At 44.6% G+C, this 20985-nt stretch overlaps 1 protein-coding gene across 2 annotated transcripts in view; it reads right to left on the bottom strand.

Moving 5' to 3' along the window:
* spg11 (SPG11 vesicle trafficking associated, spatacsin) overlaps window positions 1-20985 on the bottom strand; it is a 213490-nt gene that overhangs the window by 43868 nt on the left and 148637 nt on the right. For both annotated transcript variants that reach the window (XM_059953035.1, XM_059953036.1), the window contains exon 28: window positions 13148-13322. In XM_059953035.1, the coding sequence (XP_059809018.1) occupies window positions 13148-13322 (175 nt within the window). The remainder of the gene's footprint in view (window positions 1-13147; window positions 13323-20985) is intronic.

Below are 20985 nucleotides of genomic sequence, written 5' to 3'. Positions count from 1 at the left end.
CATGTCATTAAGCAAATGTCGAAGAGCTAACTTGAGGACAATTCACCACTGATGGTGAATAAAATCTGGTAGCAAATGGAAAAATGCAGTCTAATGAAATCACTCCCTGCTCCCAGATCAGCTTACGTCGAAAGGAGCAGGATAGCATGTGGTGTGTATTATTTGTAAAAGCTTCCTGAACAGGAAAATTAATTTCATACAGGATAAATCAGAATTGAATCATATGGAAACAATTTTCTTTTGTCATGAATCACACAGGAAGGTGATAGCTTACTCTAACCTCTCCATTCAGCAAGAAGTATATCGTTTTGGATGGTGTGTGAGATAACAGTACCTTTTATAGAAGGGGAAAACCTGCATATTCAGTTTCTGCTGTACGGCAAATTGTGTTGGCTAGACTTATCTTTTGTTTGCTGGTGGAAGAAACGTTTCCATTTGGAACTTGATAGAAATATCCACTAGTCCACTCTTTGAATAAGCATTTTATTTATTTATTTTAGTGAGATACTGCATGGAATAGGCCCTACCAGCCCTTTGAAACGCATGCCCAGCAATGTCCTAATTAACCCTAGCCAAATGACCGGACAATTTACAATGACCAATAAATCTACCAACCAGTACGTCTTTGGACGAGGAAGCCCGTGCATTCCACGGGGAGCATGTATAGTCTCCTTACAGATGGATTGGAATTGAACTCTGAACTCCAGTGACCCGAGCTGTAATAGTATTGCACTTGCTGCGCCACTGTGGCTGAAAACAAAATGAAACTCCACAGAATACTTCCCAGTAATGAATGGCACAGTCAAAGCTTGCACTTCAATGATATTCTACATGAGTTCTCATGCCTGTTTGAACCTGACACTGCTTCTTGGAAACCTGTTATTAACTGGGTTATTTCATCAATTGGGCTATGACAGGGAATTTAAACTGAAGAAATTGATAACCTCGTCGAGTTGCTTTAGTAGCAACTATTGTGCCTAATCTGTGGTAGGGAGGATGAAGTTATATTTGTCTTTTAACATTGTCTGTAGTTGACGGGCAAGTGCAATGGTATCTCAGGAGCTGGGATGACCAACAATAAGGAGCAAAGATCAAGGATCAACATTACTCATCATACATGTCATAGACTCATAGAAAAGGACAACACAGAAACAGGCCATTTGGCCTATCTAATCTGTGCTGAACCACTTAAGCTGCCAAGTCCCATTCACCTGCACTGGGACCATAGAACTCTATCCCATTATCATTCATGTATCTACTCAAAGTTCTCTGAAACATTGAAATCAAGCTCACATGCACCATGCATGCTGGCAGTTCATTCCACACTCTCACAATTCTCTGAGTGAAGAAGTTTCCCCTTATATTTCTCTTAAACTTTTCACCTTTCATTCTTAACCCATGACCTCTGGGTGAAGTCCCAACTAACCTCAGTAGAAAAAGCCTGCTTGCATTTACCCTATCTATACCTCTCAATTTTGTAAACCTCTATCAAATCCTCCCTCACTCTAATATGTTCCGATGAATAAAGTACGAACCTATTCAATCTTTCCTTATAACTCAAGTCCTCCAGACCTGGCAACTTCCTTGTAAATTTTCTTTGTACTCCATGAAACTTATTTACATCTCTCCTGTAGGTAGGTGACCAAAACTGCACACGATACTCCAAATTAGGCCTCACCAACATGTTATACAGCCTCAACATAACATCCAATCTTCTGTACTCAATGTGCCAAAAGCTTTCTTTACGACCCTATTTACTCGTGCCACCTCTTTCAATGAATTATGGACCTCTATTCCCAGATCCCTTCATCCTACTGGAATCCTCAGTGCCACTGTGTAAGACCTACCCCAACTGGTCCTACCGAAGTGCAACACCTTGCACTTTTCTGCATTAAACTCCATCTGCCATTTTTCAACCCATTTTTCTAGCTGATGCAGATCCCTCTGCAGGCCATGATAGCCTTCCACACTGTCCACTACACCCCCAATCTTGGTGCCATCTGCAAATTTGTTGATCCAGTTAACTAATTATCATCCTGATCATTCATATAGATTACAAACACCAATGGACCCAGCACTGATCCCAATGGCACACCACTAGTCACTAGCCTCCAGTCAGAGAGGCAACCATCTACTACCACCCTCTTGCTTCTCCCTCAAAGCCAATATCTAATCCTTATCCTGAATGCCAAGTGACTGAACCTTCTTGACCAGCCTCCCATGCTGGACCTTGTCAAATGCCTTGCTGAAGTCTACGCAGACAACATCCACTTTCCTGATAATTTCCTTGAAAAACTCTAAGACACTATATATATGGTACTATACTATATAGTATAGTATATAGTACACTATACTATACGGCATGCAATGAAAAACAACAACATCCAACAATTATAAAGATTAAAGAATAATATAAAAAATAAAGTTACAAGTTAAAGTACGGATATGGAATAAAATGTGCATAAATAAATAAATACCAACATATATTTACAATGTAAACAGCATTATAAACAGTGGTTTAACATGTCTACAGTGCAGTGACTGAGGGTAGCTAACTAGAATGGTTGATTAAGTAACTGTGTCTATCACAGTTGGAAAATCTTGAGTCACATCTCAAGGAAGGAGAATAAATTCAGATGAAGAATCTCAGCCTGAACCATCGATGTTTTTTTTTTCCTTTCCATAAATGTTGCCATACCTACTGAGTTCCTCTAGAATTTTGTATGAATTGCTTTGGACTTCCAGCATCAGCAGAATATCTTGAGTTTAGAATGAAGTTTGTCAAGCATTTTGGAATTTCTAGCACTCTGAGAACATACATCTGTCCTCATTGAGGAATCAAAAGTTGAAAGGGCAACCAGTTTCAACTTGCTGGGCGTCAACAACTCTGACGAGCCTGAGCCTGACATATTAATGGAACTATAAAGAAGGCACAATAGTAGCTATATCTCATTGGGAGTTTGAGAACTGGTATGTCACCAAAGACATTTGCAAGTTACAGCAGATATACTGTGGAGAGCACTCTAAGCAGTAGCACTGTCTGTTACACAGGCTCCACTGCACAGGATCAGAAAAAGCTGCAGAAAGTTGTAAACTCTGCCAGCTCCATCATGGACACTAGGCTCCCGGGATCCGGGAGACATCCAAAAGGGAAGAAGTACAGGAGCTACCATCAGGCAAGAGGTACATAAGCCTGAAGGCACACACACAATAATTCAGGAACTGCTTCTTTCCCTCTGCCATCAAATTTTTGAATGGACAATAAATCCAAGAGCACCACCTCAGTGTTCTTTTCTGTCTCTTTTCCGTAAAAGGGCTGGATGGTTTAGAGTTTGTGAAATGTGTGCAGGATAGTTTTTTGCAACAATACATAGAAGTACCGACTAGAGATGGGGCAGTGTTGGATCTCCTGTTAGGGAATGCGATAGGTCAGCTGACAGATGTATGTGTTGGGGAGCACTTCGGGTCCAGTGATCACAATAGCATTAGCTTCAATATAATTATGGAGAAGGACAGGACAGGACCTAGAGTTGAGATTTTTGATTGGAGAAAGGCTAACTTTGAGGAGATGCGAAGGGATTTAGAGAGAGTGGATTGGGTCAAGTTGTTTTATGGGAAGGATGTAATAGAGAAATGGAGGTCATTTAAGGGTGAAATTATGAGGGTACAGAATCTTTATGTTCCTGTTAGGTTGAAAGGAAAGGTCAAAGGTTTGAAAGCACCATGGTTTTCAAGGGATATTAGAAATTTGGTTCGGAACAAGAGGGATATCTACAATAGATATAGGCAGCATGGAGTAAAAGAATTGCTCGAGGAATATAAAGAATGTAAAAGGAATCTTAAGAAAGAGATTAGAAAAGCTAAAAGAAGATACGAGGTTGGTTTGGCAAATAAGGTGAAAGTAAATCCGAAAGGTTTCTACAGTTATATTAAAAGCAAGAGGATAGTGAGGGATAAAATTGGCCCCTTAGAAAATCAGAGTGGTCGGCTATGTGTGGAGCCGAGGGAGATGGGAGAAATTTTGAACGATTTCTTCTCTTCGGTATTCACTAAGGAGAAGGATATTGAATTGTGTAAGGTGTGGGAAACAAATAAGGAAGTTATGGAACCTATGACAATTAAAGAGGTGGAAGTACTGGCGCTTTTAAGAAATTTAAAAGTGGATAAATCTCCGGGTCCCGACAGGATATTCCCCAGGACCTTGAGGGAAGTTTGTGTAGAAATAGCAGGAGCTCTGACGGAGATCTTTCAGATGTCATTAGAAACGGGGATTGTGCCGGAGGATTGGCGTATTGCTCATGTGGTTCCATTGTTTAAAAAGGGTTCTAGAAGTAAGCCTAGCAATTATAGACCTGTCAGTTTGACATCAGTGGTGGGTAAATTAATGGAAAGTATTCTTAGAGATAGTATTAATAATTATCTGGATAGACAGGATCTGATTAGGAGTAGCCAGCATGGATTTGTGCGTGGAAGGTCATGTTTGACAAACCTTATTGAATTTTTTGAAGAAGTTACGAGGAATGTTGATGAGGGTAAGGCAGTGGATGTAGTCTATATGGACTTCAGCAAAGCCTTTGACAAAGTTCCACATGGAAGGTTAGTTAAGAAGGTTCAGTCGTTAGGTATTAATGCTGGAGTAATAAAATGGATTCAACAGTGGCTAGATGGGAGATGCCAGAGAGTAGTGGTGGATAATTGTTTATCGGGATGGAGGCCGGTGACTAGCGGGGTGCCTCAGGGATCTGTTTTGGGCCCAATGTTGTTTGTAATATACATAAATGATCTGGATGATGGGGTGGTAAATTGGATTAGTAAGTATGCCGATGATACTAAGGTAGGAGGTGTTGTGGATAATGAGGTGGGTTTTCAAAGCTTGCAGGGAGGTTTATGCCGGTTAGAAGAATGGGCTGAACGTTGGCAGATGGAGTTTAATGCTGAGAAGTGTGAGGTTCTACATTTTGGCAGGAATAATCCAAATAGAACATACAGGGTAAATGGTAGGGCATTGAGGAATGCAGAGGAACAGAGAGATCTAGGAATAACTGCATAGTTCCCCGAAGGTGGAGTCTCATGTAGATAGGGTGGTGAAGAAGGCTTTTGGAACGCTGGCCTTTATAAATCAAAGCATTGAGTACAGAAATTGGGATGTAATGTTAAAATTGTACAAGGCATTGGTAAGGCCAAATTTGGAATATTGCGTGCAGTTCTGGTCACCGAATTATAGGAAAGATATCAATAAATTAGAGAGAGTGCAGAGACGATTTACTAGGATGTTACCTGGGTTTCAGCACTTAAGTTACAGAGAAAGGTTGAACAAGTTAGGTCTCTATTCATTGGAGCGTAGAAGGTTGAGGGGGGATTTGATCGAGGTATTTAAAATTTTGAGAGGGATCGATAGAGTTGACGTGAATAGGCTGTTTCCATTGAGAGTAGGGGAGATTCAAACGAGAGGACATGATTTGAGAGTTAGGGGGCAGAAGTTTAAGGGAAACACGAGGGGGTATTTCTTTACTCAGAGAGTGATAGCTGTGTGGAATGAGCTTCCTGTAGAAGTAGTAGAGGCCAGTTCAGTTGTGTCATTTAAGGTAAAATTGGATAGGTATATGGACAGGAAAGGAGTGGAGGGTTATGGGCTGAGTGCGGGTAGCTGGGACTAGGTGAAATTAAGAGTTCGGCACGGACTAGGAGGGCCGAGATGGCCTGTTTCCGTGCTGTGATTGTTGTATGGTTATATGGTTTTAGCACTACTTATTTAATTTAATTTTAATATATACTTGTTATTGTATTACTATATTGCTATCATTATTATATTGCAATGTACTGCTGCTATAAAACAACAGATTTCACAACATTTGTTAGCAATAGTCTCACAAGAAGATGGTGTCAGCGACCGACGTAACTAATGGCGACATCCTGCAGACAGTTCACAAAACTACTTCTTCATCTTTTAAATATACTTTAATGACTAATCTGTGTGTGGCTGGAACCTGTAATTTACATTTTGACAATGTGTTTTTGGACTGACTGAGCAATCTGGCACTTCTGCTGTCTCTGAAGGCAAGGTGGAGGGCGAGATTGAGAAAGGAGCATGCCTAATGGCAGAACATTAACCCACGAACGGCTCCAATACTCAACCAACTCACCGATTAAAGTGTCAAGCAAGATTAACATCAATGAGGGTGAGAGTGGGTATTCACTGTCATCTCTAAGCGCTCGCTGTGGCCGGTGGAAGGTGCAGGAGTCTTGAGCCTTGGGCAAGGTTTGATCAGTGTAGTCTGTGGATTGGACTTGTTTTTAGAGCACTGGCGTTCATACTGTGAGTGTTTCTGCTTTCTAATTACTCTTTTTTTATTGCAATTTTGTGTGATTTTGATTGGGAGCAGACTGGCCCTGCAATCGACAGATGACACAAATTGAATTGAGCTGAATGAAACTGAAGATGTTATGAACCTCAGTTTCAAAACCTGGCATGGTACTGGAAATCTATGACTTTGTTTCTGTGAGTGTCACGCAATCACCTACCCCAAGTGTAAAAGCAGCCGCGCAGGTTGCTCCAGAGACACACTTTGAGGGACACACTGTGAGAGGGACACACTCTGAGAGAGACACACTCTGAGAGAGACACACTCTGAGAGGGACACACTCTGAGAGGGACACACTCTGAGAGGGACACACTGTGAGAGGGACACACTGTGAGAGGGACACACTGTGAGAGAAACACACTGTGAAAGGGACACACTGTGAGAGGGACACACTGTGAGAGAGACACACACTTTGAGAGGGACACACACTTTGAGAGGGACACACACTTTGAGAGGGACACACACTGAGAGGGACACACTCTGAGAGAAACACACTGTGAGAGGGACACTGTGAGAGGGACACACTTTGACGGACACACTCTGTGAGAGGGACACACACTTTGAGAGGGACACACACTGAGAGGGACACACTCTGAGAGGGACACACTCTGAGAGAAACACACTGAGAGGGACATACTGTGAGAGGGACACACTCTGAGAGAAACACACTGTGAGAGGGACACACACTTTGAGAGGGACACACACTGAGAGAGGGACACACACTGAGAGAGGGACACACTCTGAGAGAAACACACTGAGAGGGACATACTGTGAGAGTGACACACTGTGAGAGAGACACACAGTGAGAGAGACACACTCTGAGACAGACACACTCTGAGAGGGACACACTGTGAGAGGGATACACTGTGAGAGAGACACTCGGAGAGAGACACACTTTGAAAGACACACTGTGAGAGAGACACACTCTGAGAGGGACACACTCTGAGAGCGACACACTGTGAGAGAGACACACTTTGAAAGACACACTGTGAGAGGGACACACTTTGACGGACACACTCTGAGAGAGACACACTCTGAGAGGGACACACTGTGAGAGGGACACACTTTGACGGACACACTCTGAGAGAAACACACTGTGAGAGGGACACACTGTGAGAGGGACACACTGTGAGAGGGACACACTTTGACGGACACACTCTGAGAGAAACACACTGTGAGAGGGACACACACTGAGAGAGACACACTTTGACGGACACACTCTGAGAGAGACACACTTTGAAAGACACACTGTGAGAGGGACACACTCTGAGAGAGACACACTTTGACGGACACACTCTGAGAGAGACACACTTTGAAAGACACACTGTGAGAGAGACACACTGTGAGAGGGACACACTTTGACGGACACACTGTGAGAGAGACACACTGTGAGAGGGACACACTCTGAGAGAAACACATTGTGAGAGGGACACACTGTGAGAGAAACACATTGTGAGAGAGACACACTCTGAGAGAGACACACTCTGAGAGGGACACACTCTGAGAGGGACACACTCTGAGAGGGACACACTCTGAGAGAGACATACTGTGAGAGTGACACACTGAGAGGGACACACTCTGAGAGGGACACACTCTGAGAGGGATACACACTGTGAGAGAGACACTTTGAGAGAGACACACTCTGAGAGAGACACACTCTGAGAGAGACACACTGTGAGAGGGACACACTGTGAGAGAGACACACTCTGAGAGGGACACACTGTGAGAGAGACACACTTTGACGGACACACTCTGAGAGAGACACACTGTGAGAGGGACACACTGTGAGAGAGACACACTCTGAGAGAGACACACTGTGAGAGGGACACACTTTGACGGACACACTCTGAGAGAGACACACTGTGAGAGAGACACACTGAGAGAGACACACTGTGAGAGGGACACACTTTGAGAGAGACACACTGTGAGAGGGACACACTTTGAGAGAGACACACTTTGACGGACACACTCTGAGAGGGACACACTCTGAGAGGGACACACTTTGACGGACACACTGTGAGAGAGACACACTTTGACGGACACACTCTGAGAGGGACACACTGTGAGAGAGACACACTTTGACGGACACACTCTGAGAGAGACACACTCGGAGAGAGACACACTCTGAGAGAGACACACTCTGAGAGAGACACACTTTGAGAGAGACACACTTTGACGGACACACTCTGAGAGGGACACACTCTGAGAGGGACACACTGTGACAGAGACACACTTTGACGGACACACTCTGAGAGAGACACACTGTGAGAGGGACACACTTTGAGAGAGACACACTTTGATGGACACACTGTGAGAGAGACACACTTTGACGGACACACTCTGAGAGGGACACACTTTGACGGACACACTGTGAGAGAGACACACTCTGAGAGGGACACACTCTGAGAGGGACACACTGTGAGAGAGACACACTTTGACGGACACACTCTGAGAGAGACACACTTTGACGGACACACTTTGACGGACACACTCTGAGAGAGACACACTTTGAGGGAGACACACTTTGACGGACACACTCTGAGAGGGACACACTCTGAGAGGGACACACACTTTGAGAGAGAAACACTTTGACGGACACACTCTGAGAGAGACACACTCTGAGAGGGACACACTGTGAGAGAGACACACTTTGACGGACACACTCTGAGAGAGACACTTTGACGGACACACTCTGAGAGGGACACACTTTGACGGACACACTGTGAGAGAGACACACTCTGAGAGGGACACACTCTGAGAGAGACACACTGTGAGAGAGACACACTCTGAGAGGGACACACTCTGAGAGGGACACACTGTGAGAGAGACACACTTTGACGGACACACTCTGAGAGGGACACACTGTGAGAGAGACACACTTTGACGGACACACTCTGAGAGAGACACACTTTGACGGACACACTCTGAGAGAGACACACTGTGAGAGGGACACACTGTGAGAGGGACACACTGTGAGAGGGACACACTCTGAGAGAGACACACTCTGAGAGAGACACACTGTGAGAGAGACACTTTGACGGACACACTCTGAGAGCGACACACTGTGAGAGGGACACACTTTGAGAGAGACACACTTTGACGGACACACTCTGAGAGGGACACACTCTGAGAGGGACACACTTTGACGGACACACTGTGAGAGAGACACACTCTGAGAGGGACACACTTTGACGGACACACTGTGAGAGAGACACACTCTGAGAGGGACACACTCTGAGAGGGACACACTCTGAGAGGGACACACTTTGACGGACACACTGTGAGAGGGACACACTCTGAGAGGGACACACTGTGAGAGAGACACACTCTGAGAGGGACACACTCTGAGAGAGACACACTTTGACGGACACACTGTGAGAGAGACACACTCTGAGAGAGACACACTCTGAGAGGGACACACTTTGACGGACACACTCTGAGAGGGACACACTCTGAGAGAGACACACTCTGAGAGAGACACACTTTGACGGACACACTGTGAGAGAGACACACTCTGAGAGGGACACACTCTGAGAGGGACACACTCTGAGAGAGACACACTCTGAGAGAGACACACTCTGAGAGAGACACACTGTGAGAGGGACACACTGTGAGAGGGACACACTGTGAGAGGGACACACTGTGAGAGAGACACACTCTGAGAGGGACACACTCTGAGAGGGACACACTCAGAGAGACACACTTTGACGGACACACTGTGAGAGAGACACACTCTGAGAGGGACACACTCTGAGAGGGACACACTCTGAGAGGGACACACTCTGAGAGAGACATACTTTGACGGACACACTCTGAGAGAGACACACTTTGAGAGAGACACACTTTGAGAGAGACACACTGTGAGAGAGACACACTGTGAGAGAGACACACTCTGAGAGGGACACACTGTGAGAGGGACACACTGTGAGAGAGACACACTCTGAGAGGGACACACTGTGAGAGAGACACACTCTGAGGGACACACCGTGAGAGGGACACACTGTGAGAGGGACATACTGTGAGAGGGACACACTCTGAGAGAAACACACTGTGAGAGGGACACACTCTGAGAGGGACACACTCTGAGAGAGACACACTCTGAGAGGGACACACTGTGAGAGAGACACACTGTGAGAGGGACACACTCTGAGAGAGACACACTCAGAGAGACACACTCTGAGAGGGACACACTCTGAGAGGGACACACTGTGAGAGAGACACACTCTGAGAGAGACACACTCTGAGAGGGACACACTGTGAGAGAGACACACTTTGAGAGAGACACACTCTGAGGGACACACTTTGGTGGAGAGTCGCTGGTGTTTGAACAGCAGAGTCGTCAGTGAGAATGATAATGTTTTTTGTGTAGTTGATAACGTTGTACATTTCGGAGGTGAATGACATTTCGTAATCCAAACGTGGATTTTTGGCACCCACTTTGGTGACTCCTGTAAAGTCTCGTGTGTGTGGTTACCACCCCTAGAAAAGGGACTTCTCATGTCAGTTATGTGGTGAAATTCTCACTCTTCGTAGACTCTTTGAAACAGTCCGCGTCGTGAACTCGCTTCCACTGTAAAGGTACAGTGGCCGCTTTGTGAGATTGGCGTTCAAGAGATACTGTCTGTCTGCCGAATCGCCTTCGGAAAGGTACGGTGGCTGTTTTGGCATAACTCTGCCGGACTCACTTCTTTACTGTATTTTGAATCTCCGTCTTCAAGATCGTCACTTCGCTACACTTCGAAACTAAAAGTCTCTCCTATCAATTACCCCGTGAATCCTTGAAACTTTCTGAACTGACATTCTGAGACTGTGCTCCAGTAAGACTCTGCTAAGAATTGTTTCTAAGTTTAACCGTTTGGGAGCTATAGATACACAGTGCTGTTAACTTCGTTTTAAGTTAGTCGCTTGTTTAATTTTAATAAACTTAGTTGTTTTGCAATAATTCCCTGACTCTGTTCCACATCTATTATTGCTGGTTCCATGTAATACAAGAACTCTGCGTTTGATGTTTAATATTGTGGGTGTGTGGGTGTGTGGGTGTGTGGGTGTGTGGGTGTGGGTGTGGGTGTGGGTGTGGGTGTGTGTGTGTGTGTGTGTGTGTGTGTGTGTGTGTGTGTGTGTTATTCACTTTTTTTTTGCTGTTTGCATGAGTTGTTCTCTTATTTTGCGTGTTGGGTGCTTGATGTTTTCTTTGATCGGGTTCCAAGATGTTTCTTTGTTTCGTGACTGTCTGCAGGAAGACAAATCTCAGGGTTGTATACTGCAAATGAACTTTGAAAACCAATGTACCTTGAACTTTTGATATTAAACCTGATTCTGATTCTAAGAATAAATGAGAGGTACTTTTTTATGGAACAGATACATGATGATATTTTCTCATGCTGTACAATGTGCTTGGCTAAATATCTCTCAAATTAAAGGTCTTAGATAAAAGTTGGAAACTTTGTCTTCTAAGAATTAAACACAGCTTCCTACATACTATCGCCTAAATTCTTTTCCATCCACGGTCATGACATGCTCCCAGCCTTCTGTCAGGATAATTCTGATCAGTGTGTGAACAGATAGAGTTCACACATGGTTTGTAGCCTGCTCTGCTCTTCCTCGACCTCGACATAAGAGGAAGCACCTGATTGTCATTTTATTTTTGTAGAGGAACTCTGGGCAGAACAGGGAATTTTTATGGAGAAAATACTCTTCATTTTGACAGGCAGCTTGCATAATGGAGGACATATGTCAGGAAGTAAAGGGGAAAAAAGCATCTGGTGTTATAGGTCATGTTGTTTTGAAATGCCTCAGGCACTTAGCCCTCACAATAAGCGATTTGCTTTGTGTGATGCGCTGCGCTGCACAGAATGTAAAATATTAATGTTTAACAAGCAATTAGGAAATGGAACTTTGGCCTGTTTCACAAAGGAATCACAGAACAAGAATAAGCGAATTCCCAGTGCAATTGTAGGGGCTCAAGAGACCACATCTACCAACTTTGTTCCTTTTACCAGAAGATACACTTGCCTTTAGGGGAATTCAATAAAAGCTCCCAGGCTGAGCAAACTGGCTTCTGAAGAGAAAGAATCAGACTTGAGACACAAGTGATTGTGCAGACACTGGAAAACTTGAGCAACGCACAAAAACTGCTGGAGGAACAGCAGATCAGACAGCATCTATGGAGGGATGGAGTAGATGAGGTTTTGGGCTGGGACTTGTTATGAGAATTCTAGGCCAACAACCCTAAAGAGAGTTGAGAACAACATGCAATCTATTTGCAGTATAAGATTAACACAAGGAACGGAACGGTAGCATAGGAGTTAGCGTAACACTTTACAATGGCAGTGATTGGAAGATTGGGGTTCAATTCTTGCCACTGCCTGTAGGGCAGTTTCATATTCTCCTGTGACTGTGGAGGGAGGTTTCCTCCAGGTACTTTGCTTTTTCCCACATTCCAAAAAGATGAGTGGGTTAGGGTTAATAAGTTGTGGGCATGTGATGTTGGTGCATGGTAACATTTGCGGGCTACCCCCACTGCATCGCAAATGGTGTACTTCACTGTATGCTTTGATGTACAAATAACAGAATTAATCTAATCTTTAATTTCTTAAAGCATGCCCACAGGCGATCATACAGTAGAGCCTAGAATTGGTGACCATCCTGTTAGAACATGTGGTCAGCCACCAAGGGAGACAACCTCCAAATCTTCAGAGAGTGTGAAGTCATTGAGCTGATGTGAAATGCTTAATGGTATCCCACTGTCAGGAAAAACTCAACGCTAATGCACGGTCTTTACTTACAGAAACCTTTGTCACTTGTTACAAAGGAGTAGTCCACATCTGCCAGTAAACGGAAGAGTTTGCCAAGTTCATACTGCGTTGGACACTGTTGCATCATCAGCTTCAGAAGCAGACTCGCCTCTGACTCCATCCACTCCACTGGAATCTGGGTGCCTCCTGAATCTTCAGCCTTCAGCTGGGGGTAAGATCAATAGAGACTGCTGAGAATAGTTGAAGACACATAAAGAATCACAGATCCTGTTATGACTTTTGCTGAACTACAGGGCACGGACTATTGAGTACTAATAAGCAGAATGCCCACAAAAAAATGCCTGCAGGACTGGAGTGCTTAAGTTACTTCCATACACACAGACCAAATTCGTGGCCAGCGCTATGCTATGAGAGGTACATACAGTACTGTGTAAAAGTCTTAGGCATGTGTGTGTGAGTGTGTATACACACACAGAGCTAGGGTGCCTAAGACAGTACTCTAGTAATTTTATGTATTGCACTATACTGCTGTCGCAAAAAAAATGTGAGTAATGATAAACTTGATTGTGATGCGGGTCTCTATTGTGGACTGAGAGTGGGAGGGGGGCAGGAAGCACCAGAGAGATATTCTGTAATGATCAATAATTCTATTTTTCGGAATCAAATAATCTTGCTGCTGTCTCAGGACCGGGTGTGTCTGCACCCGCGCCGATCCCTGTCCATGGCACTCACTCGCTGCCACCTGTCCCACACCCCTCCCATGGTGCTCCACCCTCGCCATTCCCAGCATCCTTTGCTCCCTCCCGCTCCATGTTGACAAATACAGAACTGTACAAAAGTCTTAGGACCATACATATAGCTAGGGTTCTGCATAATCAGAAGCAGCTGGGTTATAAACGTAAGATTTAAAATATAAAGATTAACTTCATTTGTCATATATACATCGAAACATACTGTGAAATGAGTCGTTTGTGCTGGGGGCAGCCCGCAAGTGTTGGCATGCTTCCCACATGGTGCCCATAACTTCCAACATGGTGCCCATAACTTCCAACATGGTGCCCATAACTTCCCACATGGTGCCCATAACTTCCCACATGGTGCCCATAACTTCCAACATGGTGCCCATAACTTCCCACATGGTGCCCATAACTTCCAACATGGTGCCCATAACTTCCCACATGGTGCCCATAACTTCCCACATGGTGCCCATAACTTCCAACATGGTGCCCATAACTTCCAACATGCTTCCCACATGGTGCCCATAACTTCCAACATGGTGCCCACAACTTACAACATGGTGCCCACATGGTGCCCATAACTTCCAACATGGTGCCCATAACTTCCCACATGGTGCCCATAACTTCCAACATGGTGCCCACATGGTGCCCATAACTTACAACATGGTGCCCATAACTTCCCACATGGTGCCCATAACTTCCAACATGCTTCCCACATGGTGCCCATAACTTCCCACATGGTGCCCATAACTTACAACATGGTGCCCACATGGTGCCCATAACTTTTCACATGGTGCCCATAACTTCCAACATGCTTCCCACATGGTGCCCATAACTTACAACATGGTGCCCATAACTTCCCACATGGTGCCCATAACTTCCAACATGCTTCCCACATGGTGCCCATAACTTCCCACATGGTGCCCATAACTTACAACATGGTGCCCACATGGTGCCCATAACTTTTCACATGGTGCCCATAACTTCCAACATGCTTCCCACATGGTGCCCATAACTTACAACATGGTGCCCATAACTTCCCACATGGTGCCCATAACTTCCAACATGCTTCCCACATGGTGCCCATAACTTCCAACATGGTGCCCACATGGTGCCCATAACTTCCAACATGCTTCCCACATGGTGCCCATAACTTCCAACATGGTGCCCACATGGTGCCCATAACTTCCAACATGCTTCCCACATGGTGCCCATAACTTCCAACATGGTGCCCACATGGTGCCCATAACTTCCAACATGGTGCCCATAACTTCCAACATGCTTCCCACATGGTGCCCATAACTTCCAACATGCTTCCCACATGGTGCCCATAACTTCCAACATGCTTCCCACATGGTGCCCATAACTTCCCACATGGTGCCCATAACTTACAACATGGTGCCCATAACTTCCAACATGCTTCCCACATGGTGCCCATAACTTCCAACATGCTTCCCACATGGTGCCCATAACTTCCAACATGGTGCCCATAACTTCCAACATGGTGCCCATAACTTCCAACATGGTGCCCATAACTTCCAACATGGTGCCCATAACTTCCAACATGGTGCCCATAACTTCCAACATGGTGCCCATAACTTCCAACATGCTTCCCACATGGTGCCCATAACTTCCAACATGGTGCCCATAACTTCCAACATGCTTCCCACATGGTGCCCATAACTTCCAACATGGTGCCCACAACTTACAACATGGTGCCCACATGGTGCCCATAACTTCCAACATGGTGCCCATAACTTCCCACATGGTGCCCATAACTTCCAACATGGTGCCCACATGGTGCCCATAACTTCCAACATGGTGCCCATAACTTCCCACATGGTGCCCATAACTTACAACATGCTTCCCACATGGTGCCCATAACTTACAACATGGTGCCCATAACTTCCCACATGGTGCCCATAACTTCCAACATGCTTCCCACATGGTGCCCATAACTTCCCACATGGTGCCCATAACTTACAACATGGTGCCCACATGGTGCCCATAACTTTTCACATGGTGCCCATAACTTCCAACATGCTTCCCACATGGTGCCCATAACTTACAACATGGTGCCCATAACTTCCCACATGGTGCCCATAACTTCCAACATGCTTCCCACATGGTGCCCATAACTTCCAACATGGTGCCCACATGGTGCCCATAACTTCCAACATGGTGCCCATAACTTCCAACATGCTTCCCACATGGTGCCCATAACTTCCAACATGGTGCCCATAACTTCCAACATGCTTCCCACATGGTGCCCATAACTTCCAACATGCTTCCCACATGGTGCCCATAACTTCCCACATGGTGCCCACATGGTGCCCATAACTTACAACATGGTGCCCATAACTTCCAACATGCTTCCCACATGGTGCCCATAACTTCCAACATGCTTCCCACATGGTGCCCATAACTTCCAACATGGTGCCCATAACTTCCAACATGCTTCCCACATGGTGCCCATAACTTCCAACATGGTGCCCATAACTTCCAACATGCTTCCCACATGGTGCCCATAACTTCCAACATGGTGCCCACATGGTGCCCATAACTTCCAACATGGTGCCCATAACTTCCCACATGGTGCCCATAACTTCCAACATGGTGCCCACATGGTGCCCATAACTTCCAACATGGTGCCCATAACTTCCCACATGGTGCCCATAACTTCCAACATGGTGCCCATAACTTCCAACATGGTGCCCATAACTTCCAACATGCTTCCCACATGCTAACCCTTACTAATCCATATGCCTTTGGAATGTGGGAGCAACTGGAGTACCCGGAGGAAACCCACACGGTCACGTAGAGAATGCAAAAACTCATACAAAACAGTGGGAATTGAACTTGGGCCACTGGCACTAAAACCATGGCAAAGTTCAAAGTGAAATTTATTATCAAAGTACATGTATGTTACCATATACAACCCTGAGGTTCATTTTCTTGCAGGCAATTAGAGTACGTCCAAGAAACCCAACAGAATCAATGAAAGAACACACCCAGCAGGATGGCCAAACAACCAATGTGCAAAAGACAACAAACCATGCAAAACAAAAATATGGAAAAAGAAAAAATAAATGAATAAATAAATATCAAGAACATGTGATGAAGAGTCCTTGAAAATGAATCCATAGGGTTCGGTGTTCAGAAAAGGGAAGTTGAGTGAAATTATCCTCTTTGGTTCAAGAGCCTGAAAGCTAAAGGGTAACAACTGTTCCTGAAACTGGTGGTGTGGGTCCTGAGGCTACCTGTATCTTCTTCCTGATGGCAGCAGTGAAAAGAGAGCATGACCTGGATAGAGGTTCTTGATGATGGATGCTGCTTTCCTGTAAGAGCGCTTAGTGTAGATGCGCTCAGTGGTGGGGATGGCTTTACCCGTGATGGACTGGGCCATGTCCACTATTTTTGGTCGGCTATTCCGTTCATGCTGCTGTGGTGCCTGTTTTCCACAAAATTACCGAGCAGTTCAAAATGATGGGGATTTCACTGCATCACCAGATTAGCTGCTCACCAACTACTTAGCGCAGTATAAATCATTTGCCATACATAAAGCTTGGCAAATACATTTTTACATCCTAAGTGAAACAATCCAAATGTAACTACATCAGCGTCCTTTCCTTGAAAGGATTAATGCCTTTATATGGAAATCTTCCAAAAATTCTTCACACGAAGGTTGGTGGTTTTGTGAACATCGTAGGTTGTTAAGTTTACAGTGGGACATTGATTGGATGCAGAGATGCTCTGAGAAATGGCAGATGGAACTCAATCCAGAAAATTGTGAAGTGATTCACTTCAGAAGCTCGAACTTGAAGACAGAGTACTGGGTTAATAGCAGGATTTGTAGCAGTGTGGAGGAATAGAGGGATCTTGGGTCCAGGTCCATAGATCCTCAAAGTTGCTTGCAAATTGATATGGTGGTGCAGAAGACGTATGGTGTGTTATCTTTCATTAGACAAAGGATTGAGTTCAAGAGGCATGAGGTAATGTTGTAATTCTATAAAACACTGCCCTGGGAAAAAGTCTCTGACTGTCCAGTTGATCTGTGCCTCTCATCTTCTTGTCGACCTCTATTAAGTCACCTCTCATCCTCCTTCACTCCAAAGGCAAAAGCTATAGCTCTCTCAACCTTTCCTCACGAAGCATGTTCTTTTATCCAGGCACATCCTGGTAAATCTCCTGTGTACCCTCTCAGGTTTAAGTTTATTGTCATTTCACCATATACACATATACCACCAAACGAAACAATGTTCCTACAAACCAAGGTGAACAACACAGTACATAACTGACACACAACACATAAAATTATACTACTGCAAATAAATTAACAAATAATGAGGTGTGCTTACAACGCAAATTAAAAAAGTAAACTGTATAACGCTACTGACACCTCATACATGATGAGATCTGGATGGTGGCAGGGAGTTCAGTAGCCGTACAGCTGGTTCCTGTCCTAATGCCTGATGGTCGGATGTCAGAGAGATGGCTGGACGGATGGCAGGGATCACTGACAATGAGAAGGACCCGTGCACTCAGCACTCCTGCTAGGTATCTCAGATAGGTGGAAGAGACCCAATGATCCTCTCATTAGTCCTCACTCGCCTCAGTCTCCTCAGAAAGTGGAGGGGCTGCTGTGTTTTCTTGACTAAAGAGGTGGTGTTGAGGTACCCAGGTGAGATCATCTGTTATGTGCTCTCCCAGAAACTTGGTGCCTAACTCTCTCCACAGAGGAGCCACTTAGGTGCAGTCTCTAAACCTTCCATATTCTTGCTATAATAATGGGGCCAAAACTGAACATTCAATAGTTAAATTAATGCTACCTACGATTCTGCCTGCATTCCCTCCCATACCCTATTTTTCAACTTCTTGCTGTGATTACTCTTACGGTCACTTCTTTTGTTTCTTCTTATTCCCAGGGAATCGAGCAACCTCGGGATTCCGGAGTCAAACGTAGTGAGGGTGGTGAAGGAGAAGTTTAGTGTGCTGGCCTTCATCAGTCAGGGCAGTGAGTAGAGGAGTTGAGGGAAGTCCTCACTTCCAAGGATGCTTTGCAACTGCTCAATATTATTTTTATTTGCAGTTCAATAGTTCCATTCAATATCAGAGAAACGTACATAACTTATAACCTGACCTTCTTGTTCTTCGGAGGCACCCATGAAAACAGAAGAGTACCCGAAGTCTGAGTAGCAGTAAAAACGTTAGAACCCTAAAGCCCCCACTGCAAAGCAATGACTCTCCCCTCTTACTTCATTAGCCCCCTTCACCCAAGCATATAATAGCAACCCCTCCCAAGAAGGACCACAATCTGCAGTAAAACAAAAAGTAACCGTTCACCCTTTTGAACAATTGATCACTTGCCAGTCGGATTTTTTCAGAAAATTCTATTGTATTTAGTTTTATCTGCAAATGCCTGCAGGAAAATCTCAAAGTTGTATTTGGATTATAAATTTACTTCAAGCTTAACTCCCATTGCTGACAGAGCCTTCTAAACTCCAACGAGTACAGGCCCAGAACCATCAAATAGTCTTCAGACAGGAATCCTTTCATTCCCGATCATTCTCGTGAACCTCCTCTGGACCAACTCCAATGCCAGCACATCCCTTCTTAGGTAAGGAGCTCAAAATTTCTCATGATACTTAAGTGTAGCCTGATCAATGCCTTATAACGCCCCAGCATTGCGTTGTTGCTTTTCTATTCCAGTCCTCTCAAAATGAACGTTAACATTGCATTTGCCTTCCTTACCACCAACTCAACCTGATTAATTTCGTTTTGCGTTTCTGTGCTTTTCTGTTCTGTATTCAATGATTTTAGATACAGAATCAACATAAATTTAGCCACAAAAGGCAATGATCTCAGAACACCCTGAACAGCATCTCTGTAACTTGCTCACATTCCTTCTGAGCAACATCCAATAGATAGAGTGCAGAAAGAGATTTAACATCAGCTAAAAACAATCAGAGTACCACCGAGTTCATTACACTGTAAGGTATTGGAAAAGTTCTAAATTGCTAAACTGCTTCCATTATTTCAGTAATTACAGTCCCCTTGAAAATTGATTTTTGCCTCCAACTTAATCTGACTGTTAGACATCATTATAGTTGTAAAATGTTGATTATAAGACAGGCTAGAGATACACAAGGTTCTCATTTAATGAGACTGCATGGGTAAGACTGCCTTAAGCATTAAGTTTTCAGAAATGGAAAGTGACAAACAGCACCCGAGACTATGTTTTAGGACCGATAACCAACCTGAAATGCTCCATTATTGCTCTCTATTGGCAATCATTGCCTAAATATACCGATTGACTTGAATGCAGAATTTTGCACAGAAAATCTGCATGGCCAATCTTGGGCAATTGTACTTTGGCAGATGAGGTGCAGTAGCACTGGAGTTAAATTAATGAACACATAATCCAGACTAATAATTCCCATCACAGCAGATTACTAATTCTGTTAAATAAATAAATAGGTGGTGTTAGTTGAAGGGGTCAGTGCAGCTGTGGTGCTTTTGCCAAAGTCCACCTGGTTCACAAATGATCTTTGGAAAACAAAATTTTCTGTCACCCAGCTGTGGGTTACTTTGAACTTCAATCTCACAGTAAAAAGGATGATTCTTAACTGCCCACTGAAATGGTTCAGTTAATAAGACTTCAAGGGTTATTGGTGAAAAACAATAAATGCTCTAAGTAAATTTGTTATCAAAGTACAAAGTACACACATTATCCTCCAAGAGGACCACAAGCTTGTCACAGTTTGGAGGCTTGCATGCCTCAATGACTCAGACAGCTATGTTGGCTGGAGTCGGGGGGTTTTGCTTTGGTTCTTCGTAGGGTCACCCATGCAAAACAGGTCAAAGGGTAGAGGCCAGACTAAGAGTGGTTCACCAGCCCTCCAGGTTCAGGGGTTTCAGATCAGGACTAACAACCCTCACTGGTAAAACAAAATTGTTACGGAAACAGCAAAAAAAAATTCTTCTACATCTGAGTGAGACGGTATTCCTGCATCTCCACCACCCGGGACTTGCAAAACTGACAGCAGTAAAAACTGTGAGGAAGCTACTGACATAATGACGAAGGCCCTGAACACGGCTTCACTGAAGCCCTAAATGCCAGTGGCACAATGG

The sequence above is a fragment of the Hypanus sabinus genome, chromosome 28, assembly GCF_030144855.1.
Source record: "Hypanus sabinus isolate sHypSab1 chromosome 28, sHypSab1.hap1, whole genome shotgun sequence".
Taxonomy (NCBI): Eukaryota; Metazoa; Chordata; class Chondrichthyes; order Myliobatiformes; family Dasyatidae; genus Hypanus; species Hypanus sabinus.
Note: the sequence above shows the minus strand (reverse complement) of the source record. Positions and strands in the feature narration are given on the sequence as shown.